This window comes from Mobula birostris, chromosome 3, assembly GCF_030028105.1.
Source record: "Mobula birostris isolate sMobBir1 chromosome 3, sMobBir1.hap1, whole genome shotgun sequence".
NCBI classification, from domain to species: domain Eukaryota; kingdom Metazoa; phylum Chordata; class Chondrichthyes; order Myliobatiformes; family Myliobatidae; genus Mobula; species Mobula birostris.
Window position 1 is genome coordinate 124,167,062 of NC_092372.1, and position 19,478 is coordinate 124,186,539.

Below are 19,478 nucleotides of genomic sequence, written 5' to 3' on the forward strand. Positions count from 1 at the left end.
CTGAAACGTTGAGTGTGTGCTTTCAGGCCCCTGATGGTAGCAATGTCATGGGTGCTGGGAGTCCTTAATGATGAATGCCACCTTTTTGAGGTATGGCCTTTTGAAGTTGTTCTCAATGCTGGGAAGGCTAGTGTCCATGGTGGAGCTGGTTGAATTTGCAACTCTGCAGCTTTTTCTGATCCTGTGTGGTGGTCCCTCCATACCAGACAGCGATGCAACCAGCCAGTATACTCTCCAGGGTACATCTGTAGAAATAGAAGGTTCCACTATGAAGATTGTTTATTGCCAGTCTTTAGAACATGAATGTAATCAAGAAAGAAGTGATTGTTACTTCAGATCCAACGCAACATTGAGAATACAATAAGCATAATAAAACAATAAATATTAATACACAAGTTTGTCTTTAATACATAGACGTAAATGTGTACATAAAGTGGCGCTAAGTACAGAGGGTGGAGGTGCTAATCAGTCTAACGGCTTAGGAGAAGTCATTGCTTTTGAGTCTGGTGGCCCTGGCCTGCAGGAGCCTGTAGTGAATTTTATGTGGAGATGAGTTGAAAAACTTGTAACATCACCCACAGTAGATTCAGCATGACTGGGATCCAGGGCAACATTACAATGTGTTGACAGTGCCTTTCATAAAACCCAACATTTTGTTTGATATTGTGAGAGCTTGTGATGCATTTCAAAGTTAACTTATTATCACTATACAAAATGAGATTCATTTTCTTGTGGGCATTCACGGTAAATACATGACCCAGAATAGAATCAGTGAAAGACCACACCCATCAAACAAGCTATGTGCAAAAGACAAAAACTGCAAATACAAAAATTATAAAAAATAAATAATAATAAATAAATAAGCAATAAATATGGAGAACATGAAGAGTAGTTGTGGGAACATTTGAGTGATGGGGCGGGTGAAGTTACCCCGTTTGGTTCAAGAGCCAGTGGTTGAGGGGTAAGAACTGTTCCTGAACCCGGCGGCGTGGGCCCGGAGGCTCTTGTAGCAAATTCCTGATGGCAGCAACAAGAAGAGAGCATGGCCTGGGTGGTGGAGATCCCTGATAATGGAATAGAACAGCTTGCGTAACGTATTTTTTTACGTGAACTGGAATACTCGTCGTGTTGACTGCAGAAGTGATGGACTCTCTTGTTGAACATTTGATTTTCACCTTGGTTCCGATTGACGTCAATATCACACTTTATACAGTCATTATTTTCTTCCTGCACGGCCTGGATTCCGGATGATTCATAGCAATATTCATTTGTTAGCAGCCGCCGGCTTAAAATTGGGTGAGGCTGTCGGGGGGGGAAAAGATGTTTTCCCAGACAAAATGGGAGCGCCTGCCTTCGCCCGCGGGCGGCGGGCAGGTCCCCGCCCCTGGGTGACGTCAATGCAAAGGGCGGGGCCAAGGTCAGAGCCGAGGCGTTTGAGCCTGTGACGTGGCTGGAGCTGCCGTGGTTGGAGGACCGGGAAAGAGGGTGGGGATGACGTAGAGGGTCGTGGCTGCGGTTGAGTGGAGAGGAGGGGATGACGTACCCCTGACGCTCGATTTTAAATCCCCTGGGCTGGCGAGGGGGCAGGCGGAACGGAGAGTCGAGGGTTCGAGTCTGTCCTCAGCCAGCCGGTTGGGCATCTTACCTCTGGGACGCGAGGTGGACTGCCACAGCGGAGCGGGAGACGTTGGAGGCTTTGCGGGACAGCCGTGTGGCGTGTGCACTAGGCACGGCCCATTCAGCCCCAATATTTCAATACAATTACAAAGAATCAAAATCACCGGCATATTAGTGAATTTTATTAACTTTTCGGCAGCAGTACAATACAATACATAAATATAGAGAAAAAACTGTATTACAGTTTCTATCTATCTATATATATGTATTAGTTAAGTTAATTAATTAGTGCAAAGGCATAGAAAGTAGGAGGTAGTGTTCAAGGGTTCAATGTCCACTTAGAAATTGGATGTCAGAGGGGAAGAAGCTGTTCCTGAATCGCTGAGAGTGTGCCTTCAGTCTTCTGTACCTCCGTCCCAATGGTAACAATGAGAAGAGGGCATGTTCTGGGTGGTGGGTGTCCTTAATGATGGGCACTGCCTTCCTAAGGCACCGCTCCTTGAAGAGGCCACAGAGACTAGCACCCATGATGGAGCTGCCTTAATTATACAAGTTTCTGCAACTTCACTTTGACCTTGTGCAGTAGCCCCAACCCCACCCGCCCCCCCATAGCAGAATGCTCTCCACTGTATATTTGTAGAAGTTTTTCAGTTGACAACCCAGATCTTCTCAAGCTCCTAATGAAATATAGCAGCAGTCTTGCCTTCCTTGTGGTTCCATCAATATGTTGTGTCCAGATTAGGTCCTCAGAGATATTGACACCCAGGAACTTGAAATTCCTTACTCTGTCCACTTCTGATCCCTCTATGAGGATTTGTGTTCCCTTGTCTTACCCTTTCTCAAGTCCACAATCAGCTCTGTGGTATTGCTGACATTGAATGCAAGGTTGTTGCTACAACACCACTCAACTAACTAGTATATCTCACTCCTGTACATGCTTTCGTCACCATCTGAAATTCTTACAGCAAAAGTTGCATCATCAGCAATTTTATAGAGCTATGCCTAGCCGCACAGTCATGGGTATAAGGAGTGTAGAGCAGTGGACTAAGCGCACATCCCGTGGTGTGCCCATGTTGATCGTCAGCGAAGTGGAGATGTTCATTGCAATCTGCACTAGTTGTGGTCTTCCGGTTAGGAAGTCAAGGATCCAGTTGCAGAGGGAGGTACAGAGGCCCAGCTTTCAATCAGGACTGCAGGAATGATGGTGTTAAATGCAGAGCTATAGTCAATGAACAGCATCCTGACATAGGTATTTGCATTGCCCAGGTGTTCCAAGGCCACGTAGAGAGCCATTGAGATTGCGTCTGCTGTTGACCTATTGTGGTGACAGGCAAATTGCAGTAGGTCCAGGTCCTTTCTGAGGCAGGAGTTGATTCTAGCCATGACCAACCTCTTAAAGCTTTTCATCACAGTAGATGTGAGTGCTACAGGACAATAGTAAGGCAACTCGTGCAGCTCTTCTTAGGAATTGGTATAATTGTTGCCCTTTTGAAGCAGGTGGGAACTTCCAAATGTAGCAGTGACAGACTCAAAATGTCCTTGAACACTCCCACCAGTTGGTTGGCACAGGTTTTCAGAGCCTTACTAGATACTCCATCGGACCCTGCTACCTCGCGAGGGTTCACCTTCTTGAAGGACAGCCTGATATTGGCATCCAAGACAGAGATTACAGGGTCACCGGATGCTGCAAAAATACTCATAGCTGTAGTTTTATTCTCCCTTTCAAAGCGAGCAAAATAAAAGGCTTTGAGCTTGTCTGGTAGTGAAGCATTGCGTCATTCATCATGTTGGGTTTCACTTTGCAGGAAGTAATGGCCTGCAAATCCTACCAGAGTTGAAGTGCATCCAATGTCACCTCCAACCACTCTTGGAATTATTCCTTGGTTCTTGAAATAGCCCTCTGCAAGTCATACCTGGGTTGCCAGACTTAAATGCCACAGATCTAGACCTCAGCAGTTGACGAACCTCCTAGTTCATCCATGGCCTTAGGTTTGGGAATGTACAGCAAGTTTTCATAGACACACACTCATCCACATAGGTTTTAATGAAGTCGGTAACAACTGAAGCATACTCATCCAGACTTGAAGATGACTCCCTGAATGCAGTCCAGTCCAGTGACTCAAAGCAGTCCTGTAAGTGCTCCTGTGTTTCCCTGGCCCTGGCCTTCTTGGGGACACGCCCACTTCTGTGCTCCATCAAGAAGGCACGACAGTGGCTATATTTCATTAGGAGCTTGAGGAGACAATATGTCACCAAGACATTCGCAAATTTTGACAGGTGTGCTTTGGAGAGGATTTGAACTGTTTGCATCATTGTCTGGTACGGGGAGGGGGTGTGGTCACTGCACAGGATCAGGAAAAGCTGCAGAAAGTTGTAAACTCAGCCAGCTCTATCATCGACACTAGCCCCCCCAGTATCCAGGACATCTTCAATAAGCGATACCTCAGAAAGGCAGCGTCCATTGTTAAGGGCCCCCATCACCTAGTACATGCCCTCTTCTCATTGTTATCATCAGGGAGGAGGCTACAGGGGTCTGAAGACACACACTCATGATTCAGGAACAGCTTCTTCCCCTCTGTCATCAGATTTCTGAATGCACAATGAGCCCATGCACATTACCTCATACTTTGTCTTCTCTTTTTGTACTAATTTAATTTTTAAAATATATCCTAATTATAATTTACAGATTTTTAAAATTGTGCATTGCAATCTACTGCAGCCACAAAACAAAAGATTTGGTGACATTTGCCAGTGATGTTAAATCTGATTCTGACAGTGACGCAGCTCTGTGTAGGCGGAAGGTGGGGGGCGGTTGACGAGGTTTGGTAATGGGGTTGGGCTGACGGGGGCACAAGATGTGCGAGATGTTAAGAGATAGGTTGGTGGGTGCCAGTTGCATCACAGACAGCCTGCTGCTGCAACTCAGTGGGCCAAGTAGCATCTGGAGGGGTGACGGAAGGAAGTGACGTTGGGGTTGAATGCCCTGTATTGTGACCTACACACAGAAAATGCTGGAGGAACTCAGCAAGTCAGACAACATCTATGGGGAGGAATAAACAGTTGACATTTCAGGCCAAGATTTTTCGTCAGGACTGGATAGATAGGGGGAAGAAGCCAGAATAAGTAAGTGGGAGAGGTGGAGGAGTACAGGCTGGCAGGTGATAGGTGAGACCAGGTGAGGGGGAAGGTGGGTGGCTGGGGGAGAGTGATGAAGTGAGAAGCTGGGAGCTGATTGGTGGCTGAGGTAAAGGGCTGAAGAAGGAGCAATCTGATTGGAGGGTACGGTGGATCGTGGAAGAAAGGGAAGGAGGAAGCGAACCAGAGGTTATTGATGGTGTGAGGCAGACTCAATGAAGGTGAGTTGGTGATGTTTTCTCAGGGCAGACTGGCTGAGAGTAGGTACTGTGGGAGTTTCAGATGCTGTATGTAGGAGGGTCCCTGGGCATTAATGAATTTTGCAGTTCATTGTCAATGCTTTGTCAGAATTGGGGTATTTCTCATTGAAGTGGTAACTGCTGTCTACTTGTCATCAGCCAATTGCTAGCTGCACTGGAGAGGTACTGGGTGCATTGTCTTTGCATGGTCTTGCACAAAATGAACTGATACTAGCCGAGCTATACTCTCTTCTCACTCCTTCTGTCAGGAAAGAACGTACCGGAGCCTCAGGTCTCACACCACTACATTCAGGAACAGTTATTACCTCTCAATCATCTGGCTCTGGAACCAGAGGGGATAACTTCACTCATCTTCACTCACCCCATCACTGAACAGATTCTACAATCTATGACCTCACTTTCAAGGACTCTTTCTCTCAAGTTCTCAATATTAATTTATTATTGTTATTTTTTTTCTTCGTATGTGCATAGTTGTCGCCTTTTCCACATCAGTTGTTTGTCTATCTTGTTGAGTGTGGTCTTACTCTGCTTCTATTGTGTTTCTGGTACTTACTGTGTATGCCCACAAGAAAATGAATCTCGAGGTTGTATATAGTGACATGCATGTACTCTGGTAAGAAATTTACTTTGGACTTTGATACTAGCCAGACTCTCATGGTTCAGCAACCACAGAGTTGATGTTTTAGCATAAATTGTTTAAGTCAGCTTTGTTCTGGATCCTGCCGTCCTGCTTTCGCCACCCAGATTAACCCCTGGCAGCTAGTGTTTATAAAGTGCATCCTTTTAATGACCTGTCAAAGGCTCAATTTAAAGTCAGAGAAATGTATACAATATGCATTCTGAAATGCTTTTTCCTCGCAAAACATCCACAAAAACAGAGGAGTGTACCAAAGAATGAACGACAGTTAAACGTGAGAACCCCAAAGTCCCCCCCCAACTCCCCACCTCCTGCATGTAAGGGGCAGCAAGGAAATGATAACCCCCTCCACCCCGGCAAAAAAAAGCGCACCCGCTACCGAGCACAAGCGTGAGCTAAGCCAGGGGTCCCCAACCTTTTTTGCACTGCGGACTGGTTTAACATTGACAATATTCTTGCGGACTGGCCGACCCGGGGTAGTGGGGGGTGGGTTCATGACCACGAAGCCTTGTGCGGGCACCTGTGTGTGCATGCGTGACGTGCGCATGCGGGTACATGCTGATTTTTTTTCCTACAAATTGATTTTGGCTTAACCTTCCGAATTCTATTAAGTGAAACTACACTATACATGCATTATTTCTAATTTACATAGGCTGTGTATTTATCATATAATTCCTGCCTTTACTATATGTTAGTGTTATATAAATTAATGGTAATTGCTTCTTTGCTTTACGCCATTTCGGCACGAGAGGTTTCATAGGAACGCTCTACCTTAGCGGGGGAAATACGGGACAAGGGCGGTCCCGTATGGGACAAACCAATTTAGCCCAATATACGGGATGTCCCGGCAAATACGGGATAGCTGGCCACCCTATGTTCAAGTTCAACAGTGCGTGACAAGGAATGAGGAAAGGTGCAGCTGACTCATATCGTTTCATATCGCCAAATCATATCATTTCCTTGCGGACCGGTAAGGCATGCTTTGCGGCCCGGTGGTTGGGGACCACTGAGCTAAGCGATAGCAAAAACACAGACCTTGCATTTATCCCAAAGACTATCGCATTTCATCCGGCATTCAACAACCCACAGGTTCTCTGTCTCCCTAATAGGGAGGAGGGAGGTGTCCCCCATTTTCACAGCCAGCAGGAGACACAACAACAACAACCCGCTGGGTTATGATGTTAAAAAGTGTGTTTCGTCACTTTTTATGAGCTCTGTGCCCAAAGATCCCAAAGATCTTGGGTCTTTGGGCCCACAGCGAAAGATTTTCCAGCCTCCCTGAAAACACATGAATCTCCTGCCGTGACACCATTCCTTGATCTGCCCGTCTCCAGAGCCCCGAGGTCTTACACTTCCAAACACTAGGCCACCTCTCAGGCCAACCACTTGGCATGCCGAACAACAGCTGGTCCTGAAACCCCGAGAACGGGTCCCATTCCTGCAAAGAAGCAAAGTCAGCGTAGTCATTGTAACAAACCAGCAATAGTTCCCAGGAATGCATCCTGTGTAGGATGTTTTGAATCTCCAATTGTCGGCCATCTTTTATGATTTGCACCACGTGTCCTCTTTTGTACATTGGATGTTGTCAGTCTTTGTTATATCCAGTATGTTTCTTTCATAGATTTTATGATATTTCTTTACTTTTCTGTGGGTGTCTGTACACGGTGGACATACTTTGTGGGTGTCTGTATACGGTAGACACACCTCGAATATTGAAAGGCCTCGATAGAGTCCATGTGGACAGGACGTTTCCTGTATTGGGGAGTCTAGGACCAGAGGGCACAGCCTCAGAATAGAGGGAATTCCATTTCAAACAGAGATGAGGAGGAGTTTCTTTAGCCAGAGGGTGGTCAATCTGTGGAATTCGTTGTCACAGATGACTGTGGAGGCAAATTCACTGGTATATTTAAGGTGGAGGTTTGATAGGCTCTTGATCAGTCAGGGCATCAAAAGTTACATGAGAAGGCAAGAGAATAGGGTGGAGAGGAACAATAAGGACTCAACTCTGAGTATTATTTTCGGTTTTTATTAGTATGTGCACAGTTTGTTTTTTACACTTTGGTTGTTTTTTCATCTTTGTGTACGGTTTGTCATTGATTCTATTGTGTTTCTTTGTATCTACTGTGAATGCTGGCAAGCAAATGAATCTTGGGGTTGTACATGTTGACGTATATTATATACCTTGATAATAAATTTATGCTGAACTTTGAAAATTGAATAGAGTTGAGTGGGATAATACATTGTCCTTGATGGATTTGCAGAGCAGATCTGATGGGCCGAATGCCTAATTCTACTCCTATGTGTTCTTGTCTTATGGATTTTATTTGGGCACCAAAGTGATTCTAATAGAGACAAGTACAAGGAGGAAATCCAAAGCAACGCACATAAAATGCTGGGGGATCTCAGCAGGTCAGGGAGGGGGATAAATAGTTGACATTTTGGGCTGAAACCCTTCTTCAGACATAAAGCTGCTATGTGCTTTTCATCAAATCTGCAGCCCTTTCCATTGTTGAAAAGCACAAAATTCAAAGTAAATTTATTATCAAAATGCATATTTTGGGCCTTGGTTGCTCTTGGTTGGGGCAATACGATATGGAGAGCAAGTTGCTGCCCATGCAGCAGGCTCCCCCATTCCATGTAGCTGATATACCCAAAGGAACAGCAGAGACTGGTACAGTTTTAACACCAGCAGTGCCACAGAAATTGCCAGTCAGCATTGAGCTCAATGTAGGACTGCCTTTGGGACTCCAGCTCCGGATTTTTTCTTGGGACTTTACTCCCGAAACCTTCCCCATGAGTGGATATAGCTGTAAGGCAGCAGGTGCTTGAGCTCAGCGTTTTCCTTGTCCTCAGCGAGCTGCCAACCATGGCTGATGAGCCCCAGCTCCCTGGAGGACCTTGCTTGTTCTCCTGTCAGTAGAAACTGTTTTGCCTCGCTTAGCTAAACCACACGTAAAGGCCAGGCAAAAGACTTGGTTGTCAAAGGCTCTTTGAGATGCTTGCCATTCAGAGCATTTAATAGACATCGGGAACTTTACACCACTTTTCCAACCCCCTCCCCACCCCACCCTGGGGATATGACAACTTTAAGGTACAAGGTACTTGTAATACCCTGAGATTCATGTTCTTGTGGGTATTCACATTAGAACAAGAAATACAATAGTATCAATGAAAAACTACACTCATATGCTGACGAACAACCAATATGCTAAAAAAGACAAAGTGTTTAAAAAAATAGCAAATAAATAAGGAGGGAAAATTCAAAAATCTCAGCAACAAAGAGGCTCGAGAATCCTCGTGCAGGATTCCTGAAAGGTTAATTTGTAGGTTGAGTCGGTGGTGAGCATTCATTTCGAAAGGATCAGGATATAACAGCAAGGATGTAATGTTGAGGCTTTATAAAGCAGTGGTGAGGCCTCACTTGTAGTATTGTGATGGGTTCTTTATCTAAGAAAGGATATGCTGACATTGAAGAGACTTAAGAAGAAGTTCACGAAAATGATTCTGGGATCGAAAGGCTTGTCATACGAGGAACGTTTGATGGCTGTGGGTGTCTACCCACTGGAATTCATAAGAATTTGATGCAACCAGTCAGGATACTCTCCCTTGTGCCTCTATAAAAGTTTGGCAGAGCTTTAGATGACAGGCCACCTCTGTGTAAATTTCCAAGGAGTAAAGTCTCTGTCATGCCTTCTTCATGATGGCACTTGAGTGCTGAACCCAGGACAGATCCTCTGAAATGACAATACCAATGGTTTTGTGTAACTCAATTCCATTGTCATCAGTTAAGCCATGTTTGGATACAAGTGCCGAGAGATGTGGAATTTCTTTAGTTAGAAGGTGGTGAGTCTGTGGAATTCATTGCTACAGACGGCTGTGGACACCAAATTATTGGGTATACTTAAAGTGGAGGTTGATAGATTCTTGGTTAGTGGGGGTGTCAAAGGTTATGTGCAGAAGGTGAGAAAATGGGGTGAGAGGGATAATAAATCAGCTATGATGGAATGGCAGAGCAGACCTGATGGGCCAAGTGGCCTAATTCTGCTCCTATGTCTTATTAAAACTCAGTCCTCCAACTATTAAAGGCCAGCGCACTATGTGCCTTCTTAATAACCTTGTCAACCTGCTCAACAACTATGAGAAATCTATCAATATGGATCCCATGATCTCTCTCATGGCTCCCTCTAAGCTGTGCTGGTGCATGTGCGCACATTAACCAAAATGCTCTTGTGCATATAGGCTTTGTTGGCAATAGCTGGAATTTTATTTTATATAATGTTAATATAATTTTGATTAGCATAATTGACTAGCATAATAGTCAAATACCCTGTAATTGTGTTAATGAATATAATCCATACATTTTCTAAATAATAAATGTACCACAGCCTTTACTTTGAAACATTTTAGAGCTTCAATGTATTTACATTGTCAATGTTTCAAGTTACAATACATTTACAAATTGTAACAATAAACACAGAATGGAAGTCAGTTGCTCATTGTTAATAAACCACCAGTATTCTGAACACCAACGCTATTTAGTCAAAAATATTTTACTTTTGCCATTTTGCCTCTCTTGTTGTGACAACCTGACATTATTTACTTGTGTTGTGAGTTGTGATTTGTGTTTGTGTGATATGATAGTGGATTTGTAATAAGGACTGATAAAAAAGCGTTTATGAAACATGAAGGATTTTCTTGGTACTGGATTTCATTATATACTTCAATTAATAGATAAAATCAAAAGAACGTGAGTTTCCAATTTTCATTCTAAATATTCATGGTAAGCATAATTACAAAAAAAAGTGCTATGCAGTATTGAGGCTGTGTTTTTTTAGAAAAAAATTAATAATTCTGCTCATAGCAATGGTTGGTCTAATTAGAGGGAACATAGATCTCTTTGTTCCACCACATTGCTAAGAATCCTGCTATTAACCCTGTATTCTACCTTGAAATTTGACCTTCCAAAGTGAATCCCTTCACGCTCTTCCAGGTTGAACTCCATCTGTCACTTCTCAGCCTAGCTCTGCATCCGGTCAATGTCCCATTGTAGCCGACAGCAGCCCTCTGTGCTATCCACAATTCGTATAGATCAGCATGAACTGTGATCTGAGGATTATTTCGAGGTGCAGCATGCTAGCAGACCCTTCTGGCCCAACAAATCCACACCATCCACTTCTACCCATATGACTACTAACCTGTATGTCTTTGGAATATGGGAGGAAGCCCACACAGTCACAGGGAAACGGGGCAGGAATTGAACCTGGGTCACGAGTGTTCTCTGGTTGCTACACTACTGCACCCCCTCTATATGATTTGAAAGTGGGAGAGGGAGGGGGAGATCCTGAGGTGTCGACTGTGTCCTTTCCTGTGGATGCTGCCCTGCCTGCTGCGTTCACCGGCAATTTTTATGTGTGTTGCTTGAAATTCCAGCATCTGCAGATTTCCCGGTGTTTACTCTATTGTATTCCATCTTTATCCATTCACTTAACTTTCCATGCCACCTTAAAAGTTTCTGCATCATCCTCTGCTTGTTAACATCAAAAGTAAATACACTTGATCAAAATCATTGATCAAGATTTTCAAACCCTATAGCATAGTATTACCCACAGCTTCTCAATGTACTTAAGTTTCTAACTTAACTGATCTTCAGTCTGTGTCAGTTCACTTTCCCCTGTGCTATGTTTTTCTCACTAAAATCTTATCCAATGCCTTTTGAAGTTCAAAGTATGTAACATCTGCCCTATCCATTTTAGTCTTAAAACTCTGAACCGATTGGTGAATTTCCATTTCCTTGAAATAAGCCCATGTTGATTCTGATCGTTATTATTTTGAGGATTGTGTTGACTCTTTAATAGAGTGGCTAGTTCATTGGCTATATTTAAGAGGGAGTTAGATATGGCCCTTGTGGCTAAAGGGATCAGGGGGTATAGAGAGAAGGCGGGTACAGGGTTCTGAGTTGGATGATCAGCTATGATCATACTGAATGGCGGTGCAGGCTCGAAGGGCTGAATGGCCTACTCCACCTATTTTCTATATTTCTCTGTTTCTATATCACAGAATCAGAATCAGATTTAATATCACCATTAAGTGTAATCAAACTTCTTGTTTTTTGACAGCAGTACATTGCAATACAAATAGTAAAAACCATGAATTACAATAAGTAAGTGGGTATGTATATATAAGTTGAGCGTGTGTCTCTAGGCTCCCTGATGGTAGTAATGAGAAGAAGGATGTCCTGGGTGATGGGAATCCTTACTGATGGATGTCACCATTTTGAGGCATCGCCTTTTGAAAGTGCCCTCGATGCTGGGGAGACTAGTGCCCATGATGGAGCTGGCTAAGTTTACAACCTCTGCACCTTTTTCTGATCTTGTGCAGTGGCCCCTCCACACTAGATGATAATACAATCAGATGGAAAGCTGTCCACGGTCCATCGGCAGAAAGTTTCAAGTGTCTTTGGTGACATACCAGCTCTCCTCAAACTCTTAATGAAATATAGCTGCTGTTGTGTCTTTGGAATTGCATGAATGTGTTTGGGCCATATTGAATTCTTATTGAATAGCAAGCTTCAGGGCCTAAATGGGTTGCATTTGAAGTTTTCCTGGATGGTGTCAACACACTAGTTCTAGACAAAGGCCAGTGGTAGGGGGGTAAAGCTACTGATAAAATAGAGAGCAGCATCATTTTTTTGAGCCCTTCTGCTCCATCTGCCAAAAGCGTAATTTTCCAGTGACCCAACTATTTTAATTCCTCTCCCTGTTCCTGTTCTGACATGTTGGTCCATGGCCTCCTCTTCTGCCATGATGAGGCCTCTGTCAGTGAGAAAGAGCAATACCTCATACTGCCTCTAGATGGCATTAACATCCCCTTCCCTCTTCTTCCATTCCCCACTCTGGCCTCTTCCCTCTTCTCCTCGCCTGCCTATCACTTCCCCAGTCACCCTCCTTTATTCCATCATGCATTCTCCTCTCCTATCAAACTCCTTCTGCAGCCCTTTTATCTTTCCCACCCACTCCCTTCTTCTCCTTCCCCCACCATGTTATTCTGGCATCTTCCCCCTTCCTTTCCAGTCCTGATGAAGGGCCTTGGCCTGAAACGTCGACTGTCAATTCCTCTCCATAGATGCTGCTTGACCTGCTGAGTTCCTCCAGCATTTTGTGTGTGAATCCCTTGATCTTATCGTTTTTAGTTATCGGGATCGACTTGGGTTAGGCTCGAGAAAAGGTGATGCTAAAGCACGTTGAGTTATCTAAACAGGTAACAGTCTCGGTAATGTGTGTGCAGTTAACTTATTCTGGGCTGTTGCTCTTACTTACAAGGTCACTTGTTTTGTTCTAAGATTTTCAGAGCTTTTTTTTAGTCCTTAAAATTCAAAGTACGTATACTGTGTGTCACCATATACAACCCTGAGATTTGTTTTCTTGCAGGATTTAGAAGTTTTTGTAAGCTGCCTGTAATACCATGAATGTAAGAATGAAAAGGCATTTTGCGGTTTATTCCTCAGTTTACTTATTCAGTGATAGAGCGCGGAGTAGGCCCTTCCAGCCCTTTGTACTACACCGCCCCAGCAACCCTCAACAAACCTATTAACCCGAACCTAATCACAGGACATTTACAGTGACCAGTTTGACCCACCTGGTATGCCTTTGGTCTGTGGAAGGAAACTCGAACACCCGGGGAAAACCCACACATACTGCGGGGGAGGAGAGTGGAGACCTACTCCTTACAGAATAGTGATAGAATTACACTCCGGAACGCCCCGGGCTGTAATACTGACACGCTACTGTGGCTCACCAGTGCAATTTGCCCTAATTCTAATTCAAAATTCATGTACTTCCCTTCTGGTTGTGAATTCAAAGATGGAAATAAAATCTAGTTATGTGGGTTTCTCAATGAGACGTAACAGCAGAATAAAGTATCGTTGTATTCTGAGTTTGACCCTTATGGTCCTAGTCTGCCTGGGCTATAGGAGACATCCTCTCCATCTTCACTCTGTCTCAGCCTCTCAATATTCAATAGGTTTCAGTGAGATTACACCCTCCTCCACCCCCTAAACTCCAGTGAATACAGGCCAGGAGCCATTAAAGGCTCCACATACGCCAACACTTTCATTTCTGGTATAATTCTTGTGAACTCCTCTGGACCCTCTACAATGCCAGCACATCTTTTCTTACATATGTTGCCCAAAACTGCTCACAATACTGCAAGTACAGTCTGACTGGTGCCTTTTAAAGCCTCAGCATATATGTTCCTGCTTTTGTATTCTAGTCCTCAAAATGAATGATAGCATTGCATTTGCCTTCCTTACCACTGTCTCAACCTGCAAGCTTACCTTCAAGAAATCCTTCATTAGGACTCCCCTTTGCACCTCCGATTTCTGAATTTGCTCTCTATTTAGAAAATAGTCTCTGCCTTTATTCCTTCTACCAAAGTGCATGAACATACACTCCGCTACATTGTATTCCATCTGCCACATCTTTGCCCATTCTTAATATCAGTCCTTCTGCAGACATGAAATATCAACTGTGGACCACCTTATCTAAGCAATGTTTTCTTCCTTTCAGACTGGGAGAGCTTAAATTTGGTTCTTCCTCATTCTTCCTTTTTTTCCCCCTCTGTTCAGTGTTTTACCTGCTTTAAACCATGTCTGGGAAATGATGCAATAATGTGTTGATTATATTAATAAGTTCAAGTTTAATTTTTATTGAATCAAACACATGTATACAGCTAAACGAAACAGGGTTCCTCCAGTACAGAGTACATACAGTCACATACAGTGCTTATAGTTACAATAGTACATTCAATCACAAAATAATAAAGCTCAAAGTGCACATATGTTACCATATACAACCCTGGGATTCATTTTCTTACAGTAAATACAAGCAACACATTAGAATCAGCGAAAGACAGCACGCAACAGAATGGACAAATTATCAATGTGCAGAGGACAACAAATGTGTAAATACGAAAAGAAAGAAGAACAAAAGTAATAATAGTAATAATAAATAAGCAAATATTGAGAATATGTGATGATGAATCCTTGAAAGTGGGTCCGTAGGTGTGGGAACAGTTCAGTGATTGAGCGAGTGAAGTTATCCCCCGGGTTTAAGAGCCGGATTATAGAACCTGGTGGTGTGGCTCCTGAGGCTCCTGTACCACCTTTCTGATGGCAGCAGCGAGAAGAATGCATGATATGGGTGGTGGGGTTTCCTAACGATGGGTGCTGTTTTCCTGTGACAGCGTTCCATATAGATTTGCTCAATGGTGAGGGGCCTTCAACTTGAGAATCATCAACTTGTGTGGATTTTCTATTTTTATGATATTATAAATTGGGGATGTGTTGCGTAGCTTAGTTAAGATCGTGTTATCTTTTTTATAACACAAATGGATATGTTCATATTGCCTAAGACTTTTTTTAATGTCTCTCCTAGCACTTCAGGATGCATCTATAAGATTGTGCAGAGCACAGCTCTGGATGGCAAGAACATCCTGAAGCTAATTCCAGTCTCCAACAACACTATACGTTATATCCCTACAGTTCCTCTCCCAATTCCCACCGGCAGCGCCTCTACTAAACTGAACATGATCTCTGTGGCAACAACAAATTGCAACGTCCAGACGTGTCTTTCAATACTGCCGCCTACCAGTGGGGGGGGATTACTGATAACATCAGTTGACGCGCCTGTAGGCATCAGTAACGTCCCTCCAGTCAAATGTTCACCAGCAAAGATACCTACAGCAGCAAATGTTGCCCCTTTGCAATGTCCTCTGACAACAGTTACTTTCTCTGGGAAGCCTATGCAGACCCTGCCAACTGCTACCCCATGTCCAGACAAAGAGTCACACAGTATAAAAACAGCTACAGTGAAAAGTCTGGCCATGCAGAAAACGCAGCCTCCTCCTGCTTTGCCGTTGGAGCAACTGCTTTACAAAGATGCTTTGGCAAGTCCAGCAGTGAAAAATGCCCAGCCTTCTGTCACTTTGGCTCAAGATAAAATGAGTTGTAAACTAGCAACAGTTGGTGTGCAGGCGGCATCTCCAACCCAAGCATCGCTAACATTACCTAAGGATATACAGAGTGATAAGCAACCTTGTCCTTTGGTGCAGAAGCCTCAAGCATCTCCTTTAACAGCGGACCACAAGACATACATGTTTTTAAAATCTCCGATACTGCCTTCTGGCCATCACCTTCTGATCCCCGCACATGCAGAAGTCAAGTCTATACCAGCATCTCTACTGCCTCTTGCTATCCAGCAGAAGATTTTGCCTACTGCAGCCTCCAACCTTGTTGGTGGGCAACAGTCCTCAAATGCATCTCCTGTTGTCATTTATGTTTGCCCTGTCCGTACTGTGAAGACGGTACAGAAGCACCCCCCAAGCAATCATCCCAAGAACATTGTTGAGGTCCCCACGGTTGTCATTAACAGGGCGGGTCCTGGGCCCAGCATAGCATTGCCCAGTAGTAGTGCAGCAACCTTTAACGCTGGGCAGGTGGCGTCTCTGAAATTGGCTATGCAGAGCAAGCAACAGTTCCTACCACGCTGCCTTATTCCTGTTAAATCCTCCAATAATTTAGCCTCAAAGATCCTGAAGAACCTGGCTGATCACAAATATGTGGAAGAAAAGTTGTTAGACTTGATAACACCGGTGAGAGTTTCGCACAAAGACACTCAGGAAGACTTGTTTTCTCCGGCGAAGGAAAATGCGCTGGTTATGTACAACAGCAAAGTCTACCTTGTCATTCAGAAGGGCAACGACTCTTCCAGTCCAGAGCCTGAGACTCTTTCAGCTTCAGAAAGTCTTGGAGAAAAGGAGAGCACCTTGTCTCCTAACTTGCCGCAGACCAATTCACAGGTTAAAATCAAGGAAGAACCAAAGGACCCTGACTTCAATCCGGTCCAGCTGGAAGAGAACCAGCCTGAAGGCTCATCCATGAAAGTTTGCAGTGTCCAAAATCCCAGCAACATGCACAAGACTCAGTGTGTGCCTGTCAAGTGTAAGGTGAGTCTTTCCATAATCTTTTTGCTACCAATTTAATCAACTGGTATTTACTTTGTCTAACAGTCTTATTTTCCAATGCAAGTTAAAGTACAAAAGAGGTTTGGCTATATGAAATGCTAAAGCAATTGATAGTTACAACAACACATACAAAATGCTGGAGGAAGTTAGCAGGTCCGGCTGCTTCTGTGGACATAGTAAACAGTTGATATTTTGGGCTAAGACCCTTGATTAATACTGGAAAGGAAGGGGATGTGGGAAGGAGGACAAGTTAGAAAGTGATAGGTGAGGTCGGGTGGGTGGGGAGTGAGAGATGAAGTAAGAAGCTGGGAGGTGATAGGTGGAAAAGGTAAAAGGATTGAGAAGAAAGAATCTGATAGGAGAGGAGAGTGAACCATGGGAGAAAGGGACCAAGGAGGGGCATCAGAGAGAGTTGATGGGCAGGTGAAGAGCAGAGGTGTAAGAAACCGGAGTGAGGAATAGAAAGATAGAAGAAGGAAGGGAAAAATTCCTGGAAGGAAATATTGATGTTCATGCTATCAGGTTGGAGGTGACCTGGATGGAATACGAGGTGATGCTTCTCCACCCTGAGAATGGCCTCACATAGACAGAATATGAAGTGTCATATTATGGTTCTAACAAGTGTCTCATGCTGTTAAGAGCTTCCCTTCCAATTGTAACCTTTGCATATTCTAATTGTGTTCATAACTTTTTACATGATGTATGGTACCTTGTTTACCTACTTAATATAAATGCTGAGAAGACTGGAGTGACCCTCATTAAATCAGAATCAGATTTAATATCAATGTCGTATGTTGCGAAATTTGTTGTTTTGCAGCAGTAGTACAGTGAAATGCATAGAAACTAATCATGTGTCCATAGGAGTGGAATTCACCTTGGTCTTCTGCTGCTGGAGCCTGTCTACTTCAAGGTTCGATGTGTTATTCGTTCAGAAACACGAATGCTATCCAATGAGTAAATCCAGCTCTCACCTCTCACTCCTAACATTATCTTCATAGAACATTACACACAAAATGCTGGAGAGATATAGCTGGTCAGGCAGTATCTATAGGGCAATAAGCTGCCAACATTTCGGTCTGAGACCCTTCATCGAGATTGAAAAGAAAGGGAGAAGATGCCAGAATAAGAAGCAGGGGTGTTGGGGGTGGGGAGCACAAGGTGGCAGATGATAGATGAAACCAGGTGAGGGGAGGGTAATGAAGTAAGAAGCTGGAAGGGGATAGGTAGGAATGGTCAAGGGCTAGAGAAGGGATCTGATAAGAAAGGAGAGTAGACTATTGGAGAAATGGGAGAAGGAGGGGCATCAGAGGGAGATGATGGGCAGGTAAGGAAAAGAAAAGGAGTAAGAGGGGAGATGGTGAGGAATGGTATTGGAGAGGAATAAACTGTTGATGACTTGGGTTGAGAATTGTCAACTGTTTATCCCTCTTCATAGATACTGCTTGACTGGTTGAGTTCCTCCAGTTTTTTGTGAATTTCTGATGTTGATTATCTTACCTTTGATGTCAGCATCCCTGGTCTGTTTTGAGCAGAAACTGAGCTGGAGTAGATATATAAAAGAATCAGTCAGAGGCTATGAATTCACCTCACAGTTCCACAATGCTTGCTCACCATTTACAAGGCTCAAGTCAGGAACACAATAGAACAGTCTCCTCTTGCCTGGATGAGTGCACCCTCAAGAGGATGAACTGCACACAGGGTGTTGCAGCCCAGTAGGCACCTGCTCACTCACCACACCACTGACCGGTGGCCGCAGCAGTACGATCAATGCGGCAATCAACAAGACCTTGTCGACCTTCGAAACCCACCACCTCTACAAGGGTAGGAAATGCACCTGACCACCAAGGTCTGGGAGTTGCCCTCCAGACCACATGTCATCTTGACTTATTCAGATTCTTTTTCAATCACATATGTCGAAACATTCATAGGACTGCTCAGGTGTTCATCAGTGAGTCCAAATATTTTCATGAAGTGCTGCTGTGACCTGGCTCTAGACTCTACTGTCAGGAGAAGCATCCTCATTTCATCCAGATTGTCAAGCCCTGTGAGAATACTGAGGGATTAGATGAGATCTCCTCTTTCCTGACTCTGGAGAATGGAGTTCTCATCCACGCACTATCCTCAAAATGCAAAGTATCCATTACTGTCACCAGTCTTGCAACTCTTTGCTGCACTCCTTTCAGACTGAATGGAGACTGGCCTCCTCTAGCCCATATTATTAAACCTGCTTTCCTCAGCAACCTGCAGCCAGCTCCAATGAGATCCCACCACCAGCCAAACCTTGTACTCCACACCACCTTTCACCTTAATTCCCTCCATGACTACCTGGTCCACTCATCCCTCCCCATTCCGTTCCATCTTCCTCCTCTCCATGACTACCTGATCCACTCATCTCTCCCCATTCCATTCCATTTTCCTTCCCTCAATGACTACCTGATCCACTCATCCCTCCCCATTCCGTTCCATCTTCCTCCTCTCCATGACTACCTGATCCACTCATCCCTCCCCATTCCGTTCCATCTTCCTCCTCTCCATGACTACCTGGTCCACTCATCCCTCCCCTTTCCATTCCATCTTCCTCCTCTCCATGACTACCTGGTCCACTCATCCCTCCCCTTTCCGTTCCATCTTCCTCCTCTCCATGACTACCTGATCCACTCATCTCTCCCCATTCCATTCCATTTTCCTTCCCTCAATGACTACCTGATCCACTCATCCCTCCCCATTCCGTTCCATCTTCCTCCTCTCCATGACTACCTGATCCACTCATCCCTCCCCATTCCATCTTCCTCCTCTCCATGACTACCTGA

The 19,478-nt window shown here is 44.2% G+C and overlaps 1 protein-coding gene across 3 annotated transcripts in view; it reads left to right on the forward strand.

Moving 5' to 3' along the window:
* Positions 1-19,478, forward strand: part of LOC140195263 (uncharacterized) — a 53,701-nt gene that overhangs the window by 14,772 nt on the left and 19,451 nt on the right. For all 3 annotated transcript variants that reach the window (XM_072253322.1, XM_072253323.1, XM_072253320.1), the window contains exon 2: positions 15,081-16,650. In XM_072253322.1, coding sequence (XP_072109423.1) covers positions 15,232-16,650 — 1,419 coding nt within the window. In that variant the 5' untranslated portion in view covers positions 15,081-15,231. The remainder of the gene's footprint in view (positions 1-15,080; positions 16,651-19,478) is intronic.